The 21,427-nt window shown below is 39.9% G+C and overlaps 1 protein-coding gene across 1 annotated transcript in view; it reads right to left on the bottom strand.

Annotated features, from left to right (window-relative positions):
- LOC309557273 (uncharacterized protein) overlaps positions 1-21,427 on the bottom strand; it is a gene marked incomplete at its 5' end in the record, with an annotated part of 65,475 nt that overhangs the window by 10,052 nt on the left and 33,996 nt on the right. Inside the window, 7 exon segments of the mRNA XM_082259935.1 lie at positions 3,910-4,064; positions 5,408-5,458; positions 5,461-5,586; positions 6,085-6,211; positions 9,857-10,014; positions 16,167-16,301; positions 20,002-20,138. Coding sequence (XP_082116061.1) covers positions 3,910-4,064; positions 5,408-5,458; positions 5,461-5,586; positions 6,085-6,211; positions 9,857-10,014; positions 16,167-16,301; positions 20,002-20,138 — 889 coding nt within the window.

Genomic DNA, 21,427 nt, shown 5'->3' with positions numbered 1-21,427 from the left:
ACAGCCAATTCTATGGATTGTTTCTGTTTTAAGCTCAGGAAAGAAGCAGTATTTCAAGAGTCCCATGAGAATAACACAAAGGTGTAAGGCTATAGGTGGCTTTGGTTGTATCAAGAAAGAGCCAATATTTGGGACTGAAGAAATTGAGAACAGCCTATGCACTTGGGGGAGAATGTGTAACTAGCAACCAGATCAAGGCAGGATCCGGTGGTGACCTGGGGACATTAGCCCTGGAGGTGGAGAGGTAGAAAAGATCCTTGGTGCACTCACTAGGTGATAAGGCTACTGCAATCTGGTAAGCTAGTCCTACGCTCTTTTGTGGTGCAGGATTAGCTTAGGTAGCAGGCCTGAGACCATCCAGGAATGCAGGGCCTTACTTGTGTGTCAAAGTGTTTTGGCTCCGTATCATGCTTAAGTGGAAATGTGCTATGGAAGTGCTCCACTGCTTCTCTCCTGACAAGCTAACCAAGTGACTGGCCTCAAAACTAGCTTAACAATCTGACACCAGTGTCACTGTCTGTTGTACACGTGTAACCTCTTCCTCATTGTAGGCCTCTGGCTGGGAGTTACGGGCCACAACACTCCTGCAGCTACGGGGAGCCTCATACATAAGTATGAACTAGAGACAGGGAGGGGGTGTGTCATACTCTGAATTATTTAGCTGTGTGTGCTCTGATAGGATAGAACTAAACAGCAGACGATCAAATTATGCTATCTTTACAGCATAGAACTGGAGTAAATAACTGAACAAAACTTGCAGTTAGCATGCTTTAGTTCTATATGCTGGCTACAAATGATAAGTATGAAATTAATGTGCAATTTTTCATATTTACCCAGCTGAAAAAAATTAAATCATAATTTCTAGTCAAAGACATTATAAATACAAAAATACTATACAATAACATGAATTAGTAAACAAAATATCTGTTTAGGCATTACTCTTAAAACTAAGAGCTAACAACCATTTTCTGTAAAACTAAAAACAAAAATATTTGCCATTAGACCATTCTGCCTGTGTGCCAACTGCAAGTACCTGCTTGCTGTACTTAGCTTGCGCCTGCCCCAGCGTGGTGGCCAGGCACTATAGCATTGTGTATAGGACCTGGAGGCAGCCAAGTACTGTTAGGCCTGCTTGCCCTATAGGAAAGGGGGCTGCTATAGGCAAAGAACACAGAGTCAGCTATAGAGCCTGACCAACATTGCTTGCTAGGCACAGGCATTACATTCCTGCTTGTGTAAAAATGCAAAGGTGTAAAGCGTCTCCCATGAAGCTTTGCAATGGTGGCTGTTCAATACCATTTCACACTAATTCGTGCTTCTCTTGATTATAACCTATAGGCTTGATTGTGTATGCCACAGGCAATTTTCTCTTTTGGCATTTATATAGATTTGTATACCTCTAAGGTTCTGCTTGACCAAAGAGGAGTAGCGCAACTACCAGATAAATGTTCTCTTTCCAAAACAACAAGGCAAATCAGCGCTTCCTTAATGGCACAATAAAGCTCAAGGAAAATTTCTCTGGTAGCGCCAAGACTCCCAACAATAAATCAACAGGAACCAATGGAGTTCCATGGGAGGTTTATAAAAAAATAAATAACAGTAATTGCTGGCGCAAGAACAGTGTAATCATAAAGGACACAAACCCTTTAAAGGGACACATTAAAAACAGGAGATAGCCTTAGTCCTTTTATAACCCAGCTATAAAAAAAAAGTACGTAAGTCCATGATATAGGTTAATGGTGGCAGCTATCCTCAGAGTACCAGGTCTGTGGGATGAAAACAAGGGAGGGAAAGCAGGAAACACCACCTGAGTGTAGTATTATAAAAAGACAGTTTAATCGCAAAGATAAAAAACACTCACCGGATTAAAAGTTAAAATGTGCTCATCTGGTATACAGGATGGATCAGAGAGGCTCCCCTACATACCAGATGAGCATATTTTAACTTCTCCTGTGAGTGTTTTTTATCTTTGCGATTAAACTGTCTTTTATAATACTACACTCAGGTGGCGCTTCCTGCTTTCCCATCTGAAATGTACAAGTTGGTGTAAACTACCTCTGTATGTGGTGGGGAGAGTATATTTAGTTAAAATGATGTGGGCACCCAAATTCTTTACATATTGCATACCTTCCCCGTATGAATATATTTTGAACAGTTTAACCGAATAGACACCCAGTTTAGGGAGATGATCTGGAAACGACAATCAGCTAGAATTAGTTACACCACTTTACAATATGCTAAGGCAAAGGGGGGTTGGCAATCTCAAACCCTAGAATTTATTTTCTAGTTACTCAATTACAGCATATAACAGGATGGAATGCGGAACATGGTTTAGATGTTATATGTAGACAACTAATAAGCCCCAACAATCCTAAATGTACCAGAGACCAGGGAGATTTATTACACATGCTTGAATATTACACATGTCTGAAACTATCCATACATAGGACCCCACACTATATCAGTAAGCACCAGGACCCTCTCATATGGTACACTGAGCCTTAGATACAAAATCTTATCAGCCAGCTGTATTTTTAGCAGTGCTGAGACTCTTATACAGTATACAGCGCATAAATTGATTACGAGTAATTTCCGAGGCATGTCCCCTCATCCACCTACAAGAAAATTGTGGATAGAACAGGTTAATTCCATTCTAATATACGAAAAGTTAACTTTTCAATGCTGAAACTCACCTAAGAAATGTATAAATATATGGCATAAATAGCTAGATACATCAGGGATAGCTCCCCCGCAGTTAGTGTTTAATAGGTTACACCAAATGTAATACACAGTCTTTCCAAATAGGTTAATTATAGAGGTATAGGAAGATACTAGACCTGAGATGGAGTCCAGAGCCTTTACACCACGCGTCAGCATTGGGGCTCTACAGTACTAAAACGGTTACACAATGCTAGAGGAATGAGACGGGACCTGCAGTATTGTTTGGTTTAAAGTAAAATGGAAAAACAGTTTTGTCCCTAATGCTTGAAATGTCACAGAACTTTTTAACAAATCTGTAATTTACTATGTTCTGTAACAGTGCTCTCCAAACTGCGGCCCAGGGGTCGCATGCAGCCCTTTGCTTACGTTTATCTAGTCCTTGGGGCACTATTCCTCCCACTGATATGATATACTATTCTGCCTTCTGACACCAACAATAGTGCACCATTTCTCACAATGACACCAACAAGGGGGCACTATTCCTCCCAATAATACCAATGATGGGGCACTAATTCCCCCCCTCCCCCAATACCAAACGTGGCGATGTTTACTCCCATTGATGCCAGGAAAATTTCCGCACCCACTGGTTACAGTCTGGCCCCCCTAAAGTCTGAAGGACAATAAACTGCCCCTTTGTTTGGAGACCCTTGTTACATAACATGGTTGTACTTGTATTGTGTGCACAACCTTATTTCAAGAAAAAGTATTTTATTAAAAAAAAGATATATTAAATAGAAATTTTATTTAATTTGGAAAGATTTAACTCTATTTCTGGTTGTACCTCCAAGGCAGAAAATGTAAGGGAAATCTCCTCAGGGGACACAAGCAGCAGAAAAAAAAAACCTGTTTGGGGGTTTATCCCCCCCAAAATTGTGGTTTTACATACACTTTGGGAAATATGTTGATGAAGCAAGGATATTGTTAATTGTGCCTAAAAGTTTCAGATGTAGGCACTCCTAAACACATAATCAGTGTTGAAAAATGTTCATTTGTTTTCACTTTTTCTGTTGAACCACTGTGACCACTAGTGGAGATCTATGATCTTACCTCTTCAGTTGCAACAATGACACTGAAGCATGGAATACAAATTTACTGTAGAAGAGGTTACCACTTATTTTTTTATTTAAAATGGATTTGCATAATTTTTGTAATTCCTTTTCATTTCTGGGTAAAACAAAAACTGCTTACCCTTACAAATTGTTCACAGCTTTGTGACATTTCAGTAAGAGCATTTAGCTGAGTGAGATCTGCTGAGTATGTCAATTCTCTCTTGTAGCATCCAGGATCCTCACATGGGCTTACTGGCATACGCCTTTCACTGTCGTGGCCTATAACTGTTATACCTGTAACCAAAAAAATTATAAATTGTAATGTGATTCTTAATGACAGAGCTAATGTCCGAAGAGTTAAATGACATGAGATATGTGAATGCAACCCTTAAAACACTACCTGGATTGATGAACTGAGCGGTCCTGGTAATTGAAGCTGTGTTCAAGGGGACATGTTGGACCAAATGGAAAGCAGGGCCCCTGGTTTGTGTAAAAGAGCTGCGGTCCAACTGTCAATTTGCTGTCAGCAATGGGTGTTTTAACCCTGATGCAGGTCTTAGCAGTGTAAAAAAAAATTAAAACGTCCCGTATTTATTACTGCATAGGCAGCCTGACTGCATTACAGTAAATGCATTCTATTGGGCTTTAAGCTATATCTAAAGCTAAAATGTTTTTTTTTTTTTGGGGGGGTTTTGGATGGAACATAAAAAAAACCCTTGACTTAAAACCCAGTCAAATGCTTATTGTTATCTGCATCCACACTATGGAAATTTGCCCTCCCTATTTACTCTGATCACTATCGTTACTGGGGCATAAGGTTAAGGGAAATCCAAAATTCTACAGTTGACACTTGAATAGAAGGTAAAGAAAAGTCTTAAAGTGGGGACCCATGTTCTGGTGGCAACTAATATATAATTCCATTAATTTCTGATTGTATCTCTAGAACAGGAAGTGAAAGTATCTTACCATTTCATACGCTATCAAAAACTAAACAAAAAACAGATGTTTTGGCCTTGAATATACTTTAATTGTTAGTTTTCAATATACAGGTATGTAAAGATGTTTACATTTTAGGTGTTTAATTCTTTAGGCTCTACAAAGAAAGCTTATACTTAAAAAAAAAAATTTGCATATCATTTGCAAATCAATTGCAGGGATGTTTATTACCAGATAGATGTGGATCATTCAGCACCAGGGGAGAACTGGCATGTTTTGGTCTGGGAGAAAAACACATGGGTTTTTATTGTGGCACACATTTTCAAATCCTCCAGTATTTACTTAATTTTTAGCCCTTAGCATTTAATATGACATTTCAAAACGATAAGAGAAAATTTCTCTTTGCCCGACACTGTAGGTCTAAATGGGGTACACAAAGTTAGATATTGGCCAATATGTGGCTAGCTGTATAATGGCCAGAATGAGGGTCCCATTCTGACCAGTGTCTAAATGGAAAACTATCTTAAGCCTAAAGTATCTTATTAGTACCTGCCTAGGGGTAACATGCCTCTCTGTTCCCAGCCCAGACCCCCCAAACCCATTTTCATCACTGATACTCAAAACATGAAAACTTCCACTTGGCTTAGAAATGCAGCTAATCTGAAGCACGCTGTTTAAGAAAATTTTCATGGTGTTGTTACCGGATTGTGATGACATGTCACAGTAGACCTCAAATTCAGGAAGTCCTTCATATCAGTCACTCCAAATCGGATTTCTTTAACTGGCAATGATGACTTATCCGTTATGACTCCTTCATCTGTCCTCCACACATCATCATTTCTATCACAGTTGCAAGATGCCATTTCAAAGGCACAGTCACCTTTAATACAAATATAATTATACAAATGCTGCATTAAATTCCCTTAAAATGTTATTGTATGCATTTACAGTGTATTTCCCCCTACCCCATACGTCTTCCATGCTTGTGACGGAGCTCCTTACTAATTTCTGTTTGCTATATACACAAAGGATGACCTTAGCTCATGACTTCTGGATCTCTCATATCTTTAAGGAAAAATGAGTGAGCCCCCAGGCTCTTTGCTCTATATTTCTCATTGTTGGTACTTTTGAAGATTAAAGTGGACATCACATTGTGCAGAGTCACTAGCTTGGTGGCTTTCATATATATTTGTACATACTTCATTATATTTAATACTTAGAAGCTTGCACTTGTAGGAAACAAGTACAGAACCTGCCAAAGCAGTCCCCATAAAAGTAGAGAACCCAAAATTTGATTAAACTTCCTATGATATATAAAAACTACAATATCTGCTTATACTTAATTATTGATCAACATTTCTAACATAAGGTATATTACCATTTTCTCCACATGCACATCTTCCACTGTTTGTTGGGGCTCCCCCCCAGGATCTGATGGCTTCCCCATCTCTGGAAACCCACCACCCCCATGGTCCATCCAAAAATCTGATGTATCGACAGTCCAGCTGTGAATTAAAAGAAGGAGGTGACCTTTTAACAGCTTTTAAGTGTAAGCCCACCTAAATGAACATTTTCATCATATGTGGCAGGATTACCTACAATACAAAAATAGGTTTTAGGAAAAACTGGAATAAAAACAAACGGCACAAATCCAGGCATATCTGGAGGCTTAATTCACAGGGCTTTAACACAAGGAGGGGGATTTTTATTTTGGCCATGTTACTGTACGTTTCAAATCTCATTGGACCCCACCCTGTGCTATCTAAAACTAAAAATACATTTTGGTTCAAATTTAAATTGTCAGTTTAATATTGTATGTTAATGTTTACTGTGTACTGATAGTCCTGTAGTTGTATGATGTTGATTTAAGACACATGCCACTGACCCTAATAGGAAATTGGTGAACTGGCTTCTCAGTGTATGTTGTCACCATAATAGAGAACACATCTGATTTAGGAGCAGGTAATGTTAAGCCATTACTGTCATGCATAGTCACATGTGTCACCTGTGGCTTTGAAGTGGACAGGCATGGCAGTAGTGTAAGTACTGTAACACCAATGAGCAGGTTGGAAGTTTAAGATCCAGGGCAACAGCCGACTGGGATACATAAACACTTGAAAAGCCACTTGTCCTTCTCTGCTTCTATCAAGGACACTATTTTTTTACCATCAAGTGCCCAAGAAAAAGAAAAGCTCTGTTTTCTTACTAAACACCACAGTAGCACTGAAAATAGAATGTCCTCAAAGATTTAATGCTTGCACTTACTAGTATCTCATTGTAGAGTGCTGTCTATACGTTATTTGAGAAGTTTTTACATTTTCAGTAATGAACAAGATGAACGTTGGATTTAAAAATAATATATATAAAAGTACAAAAATGCCCTGGTGACAGTAGAAAGATCTCAAATGGTAAACATCTTTCCTAATCAAAATAATTATAAAATAATTCTATGATCAATATTAAAATTAGGTGGAGTGGGCAGAGGCTCAGCCTGTCCCTCCAAATGCAACACATACATCAATACCTGTGTGTAGGTCATGGAACGAAGCAGCTTTAGTTGGGAGGCTGCCTTAATGTTTGATTCTATGCATAACCACGGTTCTGCCTGGTCCTGGGTATTGGTGAGCACACCTTTGAGGTCAGTGTTACCCCACATACAAAGAATATTGATCTCATTTAATGCCTGGCATAGCCTAAAGAACCCACCTTGGGGTTGGCCTCCCATGTGACCTTAAGTTGGCGTGCAATGAGGAGGGAAACAGGGAGGACATGACAACCACCCTGTCACTTTGACCTGTTACCTACCCTTACACACTTGTGCATCCTCGTGCTGGCAAAAACAGCACTTCGCTTGGGTATAGATAGATACGATCGTTTGAATGGGGACCAAAAAAAGAATTTGACATTCATCAAGAATTCTTGCAGAAGAGTTTTCCTGGTGCATGTGTTTTAAATGACAGTGATTAATTGACATCAAGTGAATGTTTGATGAAAATCACATTCATTGCTTGGAGTGTATGTAAGTATATGAGTATATGTAAACTCAATTTAACATGTTATTGTAATTTCAAAAGCAATTTGTAGGCTGTTTTTATCCAGTCTGCAGCTTTTGTTTAAATAATACCTAGCAATCCCGCAATCTAGGTTGTTCAGGCTCTTCCTGCTATAAATTTAAAGTTTTCTCCCCAGCCTCCAGATTATGCCCCTGTGCTTTCACTCTGCCATATAGGCTTCCAATACATTAGTACAAATGACAGTGGCAGCACAAATGAACTATTGTCCCCATCAGCAGGCCCAGGCTGGCCATAGGGCGCACCGGCATTTGCCCAGTGGGCCTGGGGCCACTGGGCTGCATGCTAACAAGAGCTGGCTAATGTGACAGAGCAGGCCCAAAGCATCTGCCCCTTGAGCCCCTTGTCATGGAAAATCCCAGTCTGGAGGTGGCGGGAGCAGTGTGGACAGAAAAGGCCTCAGATCCTGCTGAGCTAAATCCTATGCAGGCAGCAGTGTCCTCGGGGAGGGGGGGGGGGCGGTCAGGATGATACCTCCTTGCTCTGCCTATTATCCCCACACGGCAAGTTTCAAATCTCATTAGAAACTCCTGCAGCTGGATGCTGCAGGGAAGGCGAGCAGGGAGGGCATCTAGGACCAAGAGCCCAGGATTAAGAAGACCTCCCTCTTCCTCTTCCCCAGGCAAGCAGCAGCAGGCACAGCATTGCTGGCACCTCCCAGAGCCTTAAACATCCTATTGTTGACATAGAAGGTATCAGGGCATCACACACACCTACCCGCAGACAGGGACAGGGGGGCACAGCAAGGACTGCAGACAGGGACAGGGCTAGGGGTCTCTCTCTCTCCCCCTCACCCCTCTCTCATCTCCCTCTCACCCCCCCTCTCTGACCCCCTCTCTCTCTCTCTTACACCCTCTGTCTATCACCCCTCCTCTCTTTCTCTCATGCCCCCCTCCACCCTTTTTCTCACCTCCCTCTCTCTCTCTCTCCCCCCTCCCGCATGCAGGCAGAAGGAAATGAGTGGACACTGACTGACAGGTGACAGCGAGTAAGTGTCACTGATCCCATCCCCCAAAGCACTGCCACTGATCCCAGCCCCCCACCAGCACTGCCACTGATCCCATCCCCACCAGCACTTTCACTCATTCCATCCCCTTCCAGCACTGCCATTCATTCCCTTCCCCCCAGCACTGCCAATGATCACCCCCCCCCCTAGCATTTCCACTGGTTCTATGCCCCCCAGCACTGTCATTCATTCCATCCCCCCTAGCACTGCCACTGATCGGACCCTCCTCCCCAGCACTGCCACTGATCCCACCCCTTCCCAGCACTGCCACTCATCCCATCCTCCCCCAGCACCGCCACTGATCACTCACCCCCAGCCCCAGCAACCAATGGGTGAGCTGTAGTGATGTGCAGTAACCTCTAACAACCAATCAGCAAGCAGAAATCTGTGATTTGAGTAGCCAAATTCTGTTTTCTACTTTTCTACTTCCATATTGGGTCTGGTGCAGGCCTCCAGGGAAGGACTGTGATACAGGCATGAACTTACTCTGCTCGAGTACTCCTCCCGCTGCAGTGTGTCACCTCTTGCAATGCTCAATAGAGATGCCAGCGCTCAGCGGAGGATAAAGATGTATCAGAATACGCGCGTGCTTAGGATACACTATGGGCATAGCCAGATAGTGTCTTTATTCTTTTTCTCTGGTGCTGTGCTGGTCTGCTGCCCTTCAATAAGCCCACAGGAGTCTTGGTCCTCCTCTCACTGTAAGTTTATGAGAATCATCTTACCTGACCACACTGTGACTGAAGCAGGCTAAATATAACTAAAAGACATCAAGTAGTTGTCATTATTTGTAATTTGGTTTAAGTAAAATAAAATAAAAATTGGGATTTATGGTCTAAAATGCCTTTTTTTTTTGTCCCAACCCGGGCTTGACCACCAGCAAACCTGCCTATGGATATGCCATGGAGCCATCCCTGGAGTGTATGCACAGAAGCTGTGGGAGATCAGTATCACTGAGATGCAACAAAGGATAAAAAGGTGAAAACAAGTATTTACTGTAATTCTTTTGCAAACTATGTGCCATTATATACTTCCATTAGTTTTTTTTCTTAGCAACTGACAGTCATACTTACTTTCACAAATTGCTCACAGCTCTCAGAAGCATGAGTTAAGCTTCTTAGTTGAGCCAAGGTAACTGTTTTATATGTGATAGTTCTAGAGTAACATCCAGGCTCCCTGCAGGGAATAACTCTCTCCTTACTTTCTGCATCATGTCCAATAATTGTTATTCCTGTATAACATCACAATCAAACACAAACTGATATTATACTCTATGGGTATTACACTATTAAAAACATCAAATGACTATAGCAACTGAAATTTATTTCAGTATTACAGATAAAGAAGAGTGATACCATTCACATAACTAGTAAGGCCAAGTGTACAGTAAATATTTATTAACAGGCATTTACAATGCTGCAAATTATTGCTCCTTAAATTGGTAATGAACCCAGATTTTTTGCAGCTTACCAATCATTAGATGTAGTGGCTGCATTTGTTTTGTTTTTTTTTTTTTTTGCTTTTTTCTCTCTGTTTTTACCCAGTGCTCTGACACACTTCCAGTATTAGAGTGCCTTACTCTGGATGAAGGAGCACAGAGGGCACTCTAATACTGTTAGATGTACTAACTAGCAGATTTAGATACATTATCAAATTGAATCTGAACTCAAGTTAACACTTTATAAGTAGTTGCAGCAATTATTTTTGTTCCTTTTGGGATAAAGGTTTTACATGAATAAATAAAAGTTGATAGTTGTAAGCATCCCTGTCAGTAGTAAAGAGTTTTCCTCAACTCTGTTACTGCTACAGAAAGAGAAAATGGGATTATATATGAGGAGGGCAACTAGCGGTAGGTAAAATGAGACCTGTGAGCCCACAAGTTTATAAGCAACAATGAGAGTAATTTAAAAAACAGGTATTTATTAGTAGTCACACAGTGGTATACATGATAAAACAGATACATCATAATGGTAAAAATGTATCACATAAACATCAAACTCAATGACAAGAGCTGGTTACATGCAGGATCTAATGACTGTAAGTGGTTGGTACACAATAAACAATTGATGTACAGGCAAAAGTATACAAGTATAATTGGACATAAAAATTGCATCCTAGATTGCCCGACACGTATCGTGGGACACAACCCACTTCTTCAGGAGCAGAAGCAATGAAAAGTATCTATAAAAAATTAGAAATAATGAATAGTATGGTTGAATGGTCGACAAAAATTGTATGAAATTGGATACAGTGGATACAGTGGAAAAGGTCCATGACCACGGTATGCTGGTGTGTGTCTCATTGAAAGTAGGGCTGTAAAGTGAAGATGAATGGGATGCTGCAAGGATCCAAGTGAAAAAGTGCAACTGAACATGAATTGTCATACCAAAGTGTAACGAGTGAAACCAAATGAATAAAAATCTTCCTTGGAAACAGGGGAATTGAAAGTGAATCCCAATGAGAATAGTAAAGACCAGAAAAGAAATTGAGTAGAAGTGAATTAAATAAGGGAATAAGATATCCATCAACAGTGCTACCTATTGTCTCATGATGATTCTATAAGCAGAAAGTGAAATGAAAAATGAAGCTATACCCCTTCATGATTGGCCCTGATGCCTCCCAGCGTGCTCAAGTGTATGGCGCCAAAACCCTCGTTGCTAGAGTGCTGGATGGAGGCCACCACGCCGGTGTAGCGGCGCCACCATAGTGACGTCACATATCCAGGGCAGGAGGCATGGTGCCGATGCGCTGTGGGCAAAGAACCGTCCCCTCCCCTGACCACAAGGGAATAGAGCCTCCAGCCCCCAGCACCAATTAAAACATCTTGAGCTGGCCTTGTAAGGTACATTTTGGGAAGGGGATTATTTTGTACCTGGGGGGATTCCCCCCCTTTTTCTCCCCTCCTTATCCTCTCCTATAGTATCCAATTACATATAATTTTTGTCAACCCTACTATTCATTATTTCTTATTTTTTATAGATACTTTTCATTGCTCCTGCTCCTGAAGAAGTGGGTTGTGTCCCACGATATGCGTCGGGCAATCTAGGATGCAATTTTTATGACCTATATACCTTGGCCTGTAAATCAATTGTTTATTGTGTATCAACCACTCATAGTCATTAGATCCTGCATGTAACCAGCTCTTGTCATCAAGTTTGGTGTTTATGTGATACGTTTTTACCATTATGATGTATCTGTTTTCTCAAGTATACCACTGTGGTGACTACTTAATAAATACCTGTGTTTTTTTTTTATATTACTCTCATTGTTGCTTATGAACTTGTGTGCTCACAGGTCTCATTTTACCTACCGCTAGTTGCCCTCCTCATATAAAGTCCCAATCCTCTTTTCTCTTTTCATATAACCAGGGATGGAAGCACATGGTGTATTTATGTGCCTCATATAAAGTCCTAAAAAACCTTTCTCTCTTTAATCTGTAGCTGGTACATTTGCAGAACAGCTTGTTATGTTGAAAAGCAACAGACTTACTGGCCAGATCACCAGGTGAACATAAAAGAAAGAAAGCCTAAAAAATAGAAAACTAATGCTGCCAACATATCTAAGAATTGGTAAGCTGCAATATAATAAATGTTTGCTTTTTGGTTTAACCCCCCTATAAGGCTCAGTTTTTGTAATCAATAACTGAAAAAGCTGTATAGCATGCAAAAACCTCAGCATATGAGTAGCCCAACAAGGGAGTTGGATATTCAGTTGGATAATCAGTTTATTATTATGGGGCCATAGTCTGAGTGGTACTGTAATGTTTTGTTCTTTAGAGTTCAGAAGAGGAGATGAGATGTTTTTATACTGTTTAGCACATGTTAAGAGGTTACACTTTAAGGCCGAGTCGTTACCTGCTATCCATCTGGCACTGCAGCGTTTATTTCACACTGTGCTCTGCCTTTAATAATAATTCATAAAATTTTATAATGATCATCCAAAAATGTGTAGTGTAGGGACAGCAGAGTTCAACTGAGTGTTCTTTGCATAACGCTGCAGAGAACCCTCTGTAATTGGCGGAGAGGTTGCTCATATCACTTTGACAGGTCATGTAACTGGAGTTTTCCTCCCATCATTTCTTTTTCTCATTAATTTCAATGGGACACCACTTACTTTGGCACTGTGAAACATAAGACATATTTCTAAAGCACATCACTGGGTTCTATAGTGATGTGGTTGTTGCCAAAAGGAACCACTGAGAGCTACAAGGTACATGAGATTGGCATTCCTGGTAATTTCAGTTTCTTGGTGGAATTTGGGGGGTTGAGTTCTCTGCAATTGAGCAATATTTGGTGGTGCAGCCAGTGTGAAATGGCTACTTTTTTATAGGTAACATCTTTTTTTGGGGAATTTTTTAAAATGTAAGTTAATTAGCAAAGCCCTCTTGATGCTAGGAAAAGTGATAGTAACAGCACAGTGCAGGCAAAGGAACCTGGGGAAGTCTTAAAAAATAAAATAAAATAATTAAATAGGGACTGTAGCATAGAGCTGCAGGGAGACTAGGATACATGTCAGGGATGTGCCCTGAACACTCCCTCTGGGCACATTTGTGTCTCACAATGGCTCAGATGTATGAGATGACCGCTGGACCGAGTACAATATAATGCAACAATGCGGTCCCAGATGCACATGCAACAATAGCTTCAATTAAGGGGGCATATTTTCAATCACATAGGATGCAGGATAGAAGATACTGCTTTTAAAAAAATCTATCATTTAACGTTGTTTTTGCAACCAATAAGTGGTGTCTCTATAGAAAATATTAATATTATGAATTTAGTGAATAATGTTAGACATACATTTTGGTATACTACTGCTTTGAAGATGTTATGAGGTGATAAAGGGTTGCAATTCAATTTTAGAAGTCTTCTTTAGAGGTGATAAAGGGTTGCAATTCAGTTTTAGAAGTCTTCTTTAGATGTTCTGAGGTCTTTGTATCAAAGTCATATAAAGGAAAAGAGGCATTAACCAAAAATGGAACAGGATTATGAACTAGTCAAAATTTAAATGTATAAAGGATGCAATATTTATTAGACATTTACAGTATACTAAAGGTTCTTTATTGAGTTTCTGCTACTGTGCTATTGAGTGAGAATATCCAATGGCTTCAAGAGGGTTTCTGGGTTTGTTAAAGAAAATATAAGCTACCTCTGCTAAGATACTGGGTGAGTAAACCTGTGGCTACATACAGTACATACAGTGAATGTGGATTGGCATGATTTACAAAGATTTTTCTTTTATTTCCATTCTAGCAGTGTCTAGACTCCCAGGCCACATAAAACTGGTTGTGCCCAAGATCTGGAGTAAATCAAAAGGTGCTCAATGGAAACAGTTGTAAAAACACAAAGCTAAATGCTCCAGAGATAGGAAAGACCGCCACCATCACCTGATCACACTGCCTCTTACCATCAAACATGGACCTTCACAAAGGAACCTCAAATACGCAATGTGATAACACTTCTGGATATGTCTCCCGTGGGGATGATAATCGTCACCCTTCTCTTATGGCACACTCTTATTTGCCCGATTAGGCACACACTAAAGGCTCATACACACTATAAGAAAATCGGGTGAACATTTTCATTTGAGGAACTTTGGTACGATTTTCTTATAGTGTGTACATAACTTTCTACAGCCAATTCCGACCTTCTGAACAAAGGTAGTGGTACAAGCTCCAAATTATTTCTCATACAGGAACAGAATTAACATTTTTTGTTTAATGTGTACCGTTTTGGTACAATTTTCGTAAAAGGAAACAAAAGACTGCACATTATTAGATACAATAAACAAAATAAAGCCTTTGTTTTCTGAGAATTTTCATACAAACTTTCTTTCATTGGTTCCAATTTGCTGTGAAACAAGGAGTAAAATTGGACAATCAATCACCTATTTTTCTTATAGTGTGTACCCCACTTTAATCTCTAGATTAGCTCCTCCGGAAACTCCCCAATGGTATAAGAGAGAGTGAAGAATGCTTCTTATAGTATAGTATTTTCAATTTACTAGGTAAAAAATTGTACACTCACTTTAGCAAAGGTAAGAAACCGCATGTCAAACCAGCATTACCAACCAGCAAGATGGCCCCTGGTTCCGATGCGGGATGGCCTCACGTGTTTACAAATCCTCCCTACACGTTTCATCAGCAATGACGTAGTCAGGGGAGTGGTTAAGGTGTAACATCTCGCTATATATATATATGGAACAGCTTGAGCGAGATCAGTAGGAACATATTGCATTCCAAATGCCGGAAGTAAACCGGAAACCCTTCTCACACTAAGAAGAATGTCTACAATAACAGGAGAAAGTGGTATTTAGCGGTTGTTAATGTGGCATATATTATAGTGGTAGTATAGTGGTAATTATTGTGGCATATATTATATATATTATAGTGGCATATTGCAATTTACTCTGGATTAGATTTTTATTCTATCAAGGATTTTACTACTGTTTGATAATTAGATGTGAAAACCTGATTATGTTTTTAGCGCTGCTTTTAGCGCTGCACCTCTAGTGTATTTGTATATTTGTGTTGTTGTCCAGCAATATTGTGCCAGCAGCTATTACTCAAATTATTATTCAAATGTATTTGTATATACCTAGCGCAGCTGATTGTGTTAAATTTTGACATATTCATGATATGTGCCTGCTGTACCATGTACTTGTATGAAAAAGTAACCTGTTCTTTTTTTATTTTGTTCCTTTGTGTAAAATATCTGGTTCTTGCCAGTTCCTCTGCTTTCCTATAAAACCTGAGCATAGACATGAGAGCACAGCGTGGTCAATTTTCTGGTTGTGCCTGCCCTTGTTCTGACATGCCCCCTGCGCCATACAGCCATTTTCCTGGGTAGACCAGTTTGCTCCTGTCTCTCTTCCCATATCCTCTGTTCTCAGCTGCATAAGGAGCTCAGAGAGCTATGTGATCACTTCTAAAAAAAAAAAAAAAAAAAAAAAAGGTATTTATAATGTTTCTTTATATGTATACAGAAAAGCTTTGCCTTTCATTTCTATTTGAAACTGAATAGATTGTTTGACAATGTAATAGTCATGTGTCTCATTATAGAGGACTAACTTCACTTTCTGGTCAGTGACACAACCAGTAGGCAGTCTTTTCAAAGTAAGGAAAATTTACCCCATGTCATCGGAAAAATAATTTTCATGTGAAGATTTCCTCTTTATTCCCTTTCCAATGAGATCTCAAAATATTGGATTTTCCCACCACTTTTATAACCATTGTCCCCAGGAGAAACAGAGAGGGTGGATATCTCCAGTGATGACGCAGGCAGCAATAAAAGCCTGACAGTGAATCTTACCCTCCCCTTCTCTATCCAAAACTAAACAAAGTTTTAGCTTTAGATATTATTTAATAATCATTTAGAAGTTTACCTGTTTGGTGGTCAGACTCCATATCACACTCTACATAGAAGTGGCTCACCCCTTCGTCCACACCATCTGGGTCTATCATATAGATTCCAGACTCTTGCAGACCAACATTCTTTAAAGCTGCACATGACTCATAAACTACACAGCAAATATAATAAATAAATAAATATGTTAAATAAGGAAGACATGGATGATTTTACAACATAATTCCGGAATGTGGATTCAAAAGATGAAATTTATTTAGGAAAAAACTTTCCTCACCACATTGGGTGACTATGTCATGTCTGTGGGTAGCTTCAGACAGTCCAATGCAAATATTTTGGGGAAGAATGCAATCAGACAGGTTAGAAAAATTTGCCCTGAATGATAGTCCTCTATGCTAGTGTGTCCATCAAGATACACTATATTGTCAAAAGTATTGGGACATCTGCCTTTACACGCATATGAACTTAAATGGCATCCCATTCTTAGTTTGTATTGTTCATTATTGAGTTGCCCACTCCCTTTGCAGCTATAACAGCTTCATCTCTGGGAAAGCTGTCTACAAGGTTTAGGAGTGTGTCTATAAGAATGTTTGACCATTAATCCCGAAACGCATTGGTGAGGTCAGATACTGATGTGGATGAGAAGACCTGGCTGACAGTCTCTGCACAAATTCATCTCAAAGGTGTTCTATTGGGTTGAGGTCAGGACTCTGTGTAGGCCAGTTTAGGACCTTGCTTTGTGCACTGGTGCACAGACATGTGGGAACAGCAAGGGGCCACCCCTAAACTTTTCCCACAAAGTTGGGAGCATGAAATTGTCCAAAATGTATTGGTTTGCTGACACCGTAAGAGCTGACTTCAGTAGAACTAAGGGGCCAAGCCCTGAAAAACAACCAAGCACCATAACCCCCCTTCACCAAATGATTTGGACCAGTGCACAAAGCAAGGTCTATAAAGAAGTGGCCGAGCGAGTTTGGAGTGGAGGAAATTGACTGGCCTGCAGGGAGTCCTGACCTCAACCCGATAGAACACCTTTGGGATGAGTTAGAACAGAGGCTGGGAGCCAGGCCTACTGGTCCAACATCAGTACCTGAACTCACAAATGCGCTTCCGGAAGAATATGCAAACATTCCCAACACTCTATGACAACCTTGTGGACAGCCTTCCCAGAAGAGTTGAAGCTATTATAGCTGCAATGGATGGGCCAACTCAATATTGAAACCTACGACTTGGATGCCATTAAAGTTCATGAGTGTTTAAAGGCAGGAGTCTCAATACTTTTGACAATATAATGTATGTGCAAAATTAAAACAATTACATGCACATATTCCTTAATAAACAGGCATAAATGTGCTAGTCAGAAATATAATACAAACAATGGCCATACCATTTTTTGCATCACTGCAAAAGATAAAAAACAAATGATACCTTTGAACAAAGTATAAAAAACTAAATTTATAACATGAAGTTCTGGTTCACACTTATGCGAGTTTACAAAAAGTCTAGATTCGCATGTCTTCCCAAAATACATTGTGTTCGTGGCGGTCGTTCACATCTATGCGTTGCGATTCAGATGCGAATGTAATGCGATGATGAAAAGGGTCATGTGCGAGTTTACAGCGCTGCGTTGCGAATTTAGTCTCCATAGACATCAATGCAAATCGGTCTGGACTCGCATTATTAGTTCAGATATGTGCCAATTCTTATTTTTTTATGTAGATTTTTCCCCTCAGCTCCACCCCTTACTTACTTACTTCGGCTTCTCATCAGCCTCCTCCTTCTCCTCACTTTGTCCTTCTCGATCTGGACTGAAGCAGTAGCAGTAGCAACTGCTGCCATGACCAAGGGCATATAAATGAAACATCCTGCCAAAAAAACACCACGCCACACAACACAAACCACACTCGAAACCGACAGTACTTTCCCCACAAAGACCAGGAAGTGCACAGGAAGTTTACACCCATATTTTGGATTGGCCTGAGCAGAAATCGCATCGGAGCTTAATTAACTACTCGACGACCGCCCACTGCAGATTTACTACGGCAGGTGGCTGCTCCTGGGCAAACCGAAGTAGTACTACGTCGCTCGCTCAGGAGACTCTAGAGGGTGAGCGTGCTCCGCCGGCGGCGCGCTCCCGCCCCTGCTTGTCAGCTGGGGAGCCAGTGCGTTTGACAGGTAGCTCCGATGGCCGCCGGCCACTCGCGATCTCCCCCCGCTGACAGAGAAGGTTTGGACAGCTGATGTAAACACAGCTGTCCGTCATTCTCCCTGAAGTGATCACAGAGGCTATGTGATCCTGCTATATAGGATCACATGTCTCTGTGATGATCTCACAAGCCCAACCCCCCACAGTTAGAATCACTCCCCTAGGCTTACATTTAACCCCTTGATCACTAATAGTATTAACCCCTTCCCTGCCAATGGCATTATTACAGTAACAGTGCATATTTTTGCACTGATCAGAGATGTATAGTAACTAAGTAGAACTACTGCACTACTGTACTTAAGTACCGAAAGGCGGTATCTGTACTTTGCTAGAGTAGAATTTTTTTCTCCTACTTCCACTTTTACTTCACTACATTTTTTTAATGATTTCAATACTTCTACTCCGATATTTTTTTTTTTTGTGCTGCATAGTTACTCGTTACAATTATAAAAATGACCACTGCCAGAACAGTAGATGGCAGGTTTCATGAAGCTCAAAACATGTGTATTATCAGCGCATACGAAAATAAAAGCTACTGTATGTATAAATAAAAGCTGCATTTGAAATAATAAAAAACAATATGATGTTCAAACATTTGACTTCTTTCTTTAATAACTACATAACACAGTACTTGTACTTTTACTTTCAGTACTTGATTAGCAATTTTTTTTTCAAAACTACTGGTACTTTTACTTTCAGTACTTGAGTAGCAAAATTTAAAAAAAAAACTACTTGCAATACTTAAGTACAAAAAATGCTGAATACTTAAGTACTTCTACTCAAGTCACTTTTTGATCGAGCACTTCCACTTCTACTCAAGTCACTTTTTGATCGAGCACTTGTACTTTTACTCAAGTATGGGATTCGAGTACTTTATACAACTCTGGCACTGATTACTGTAGTAATGTCACTGGTACCCCCAAAAGTGTCAAAAATGTCATTTAGAGGTCTGATCTGTCCGCCGAAATGTCGTAGTCCAGTAAAAAATCACTGATCACTGCCATTACTAGTAAAAAAGAAAAAAAAAACAATAAAAATGACATAAATCTTTCCCGTAGTTAGTAGACGCAATAACTTTTGCGCAAACCAATCAAAATATGCTTATTGCGATTTTTTTCCCCCCAAAAATATGTAGCAAAAAAAAATTGGCCTAAAATGTTAAAAAAATGTAGATTTTTCAAAAAAAAATTTGGGGGAATGTTATATAGCAGAATGTGAAAAATATTGTTTTTTTTTTTTTTTCAATCTTTTTTAGTTTATAGCGCAAAAAAAAAAATTTTTCACAGGTGATCAAATACCACCAAAAGAAAGCTCTATTTGTGGGAAAAAAAGGACGTCAATTTTATTTGGGTACATCATCGCACGCAGCGCAATTGTCCGTTAAAATACCGCAGTGCCGAATCGCAAAATAGGACCTGGTCATTAAGCAGAAAAATCTTACGGTCCTTAAGTGGTTAAAATTATCAACACAATCAATTCGCATTACAATCGCGCTGGTAATATTGAAAAACGCAAGGCAAACTCCCACTGAAAATTCGCAATCGCACCCGTTCGCAGTCGCACAAGTGTGAACTGGAACTTAGGTGTAAGTGAACAGAGCACACATAATAACTTATTCACTGTCCTCAGCATGCACTAATTATTTTACCTTGGCAAATAACACCTGCTCTTTCTTTGGTATCACAGATACCAGAATTTTTTATATTGCAGTTTTCCAGAATAGCCTCACTTCCGTTGCAATTAATAGAGGAAATTGCTGATAAAACTGTATCCTCTCCAAAAATCCTGACAAATCAAAAAAAATAGGTTAGGGTGGCTTTAAAAACATTTTAATTTACCTGCATATACAATTTTAGGGTTGTTTTCAGTTCCTGCAGCCACTCCCCCTGATGACGTCTACTATGGTAAAACACGTTGGGCAGGTCCAGAGGAAGTGATGTCACCACGCATGCCAATTCCACAAGTAGCCTTACAGAGGAGACATCAGCTGATCGGATGGTTATGGTACTTTGTGATCCTTCTCTTTTAACTCTCATTTATGTGAGTGTGCACTTTTTAATAAAATTAAAAATCTTGGACTTGATTTTACTACACTATGAGAATCTGCCCTCTTGTATATTACTTAACTTTGGTGGATAGCTGGAGTGCTTGATATGATACCTATAAGGGAGATCTGTGGAAAACAGGCGGCTGTGTTATTTTGAGCGCTTTATGACCATAGATCATAGAGCTTTATAGATGGTCATTTACATCTGGTAAGGTACCTAATACGCACATGAGATGGACACTGGTTTAATGGGCTTTCTCTTTTCCTTTGGTGCAAGACTATTATTAATGTGTTCTTCATTTGATGCTATGGTTTAACAAACAGAGGCTCGCTCTTCTCTGTTTGGACATTTGAGAGCATGGATATTTCTTTTCTTCTTTACTTTACACTTTATATAAGTGGCTTTCGGGACCACTTCTTTACATGAACACTTGAGTGTATTTTTCTTTTTATATGTACTTATTCCATTCTCTATATATTATTATGGTTCATGATATGTTTATGTATATGTATCTTTTTTTAGCTCTGCACATTTTTTTATAGTACCTGCAAAAGCCTGAACAGAATTACAGCCCATTTTCCTCTTTATGGTATCCCTTTCGAAATGATAAACTTCGTTCTGCCATAAATATCTCTAGTGGACCTTCTAGTTATACTGTAAGTGCACCCCACAAAGAGATGATAGGCCTATCCAAGAAGTGTAGGCAAACAGCTGGTTTACAGTAATGTAGGGCACCAATGGCAGATCAGGCCTGAAAGTAGCACGAGGACTCACAGAATTAGGCTGATGCCCCCAGATAAGAACAGGTAGTGTAGGATCTCCTGATGTGTATGGATTCTAAGGGCCAGCTGGACCTCTAGGTTCATCCTACTCAAGAAAAGGGGATTGGTGACAAGATGGCACCAGGAAGTAATTCTGAAGCAGAGAGGCACGCTGCAGTGACAGTCGAAAAGACAAAGCTGGTTGTGGACACCTTAGGAAAGGTCAACGTTTAGGTCAGGCAGTAAACTCAGGTAACCACATAAA

This window comes from Pelophylax lessonae (genome assembly GCF_965119305.1).
Source record: "Pelophylax lessonae genome assembly, chromosome: 5".
NCBI lineage: Eukaryota > Metazoa > Chordata > Amphibia > Anura > Ranidae > Pelophylax > Pelophylax lessonae.
Note: the sequence above shows the minus strand (reverse complement) of the source record. Positions and strands in the feature narration are given on the sequence as shown.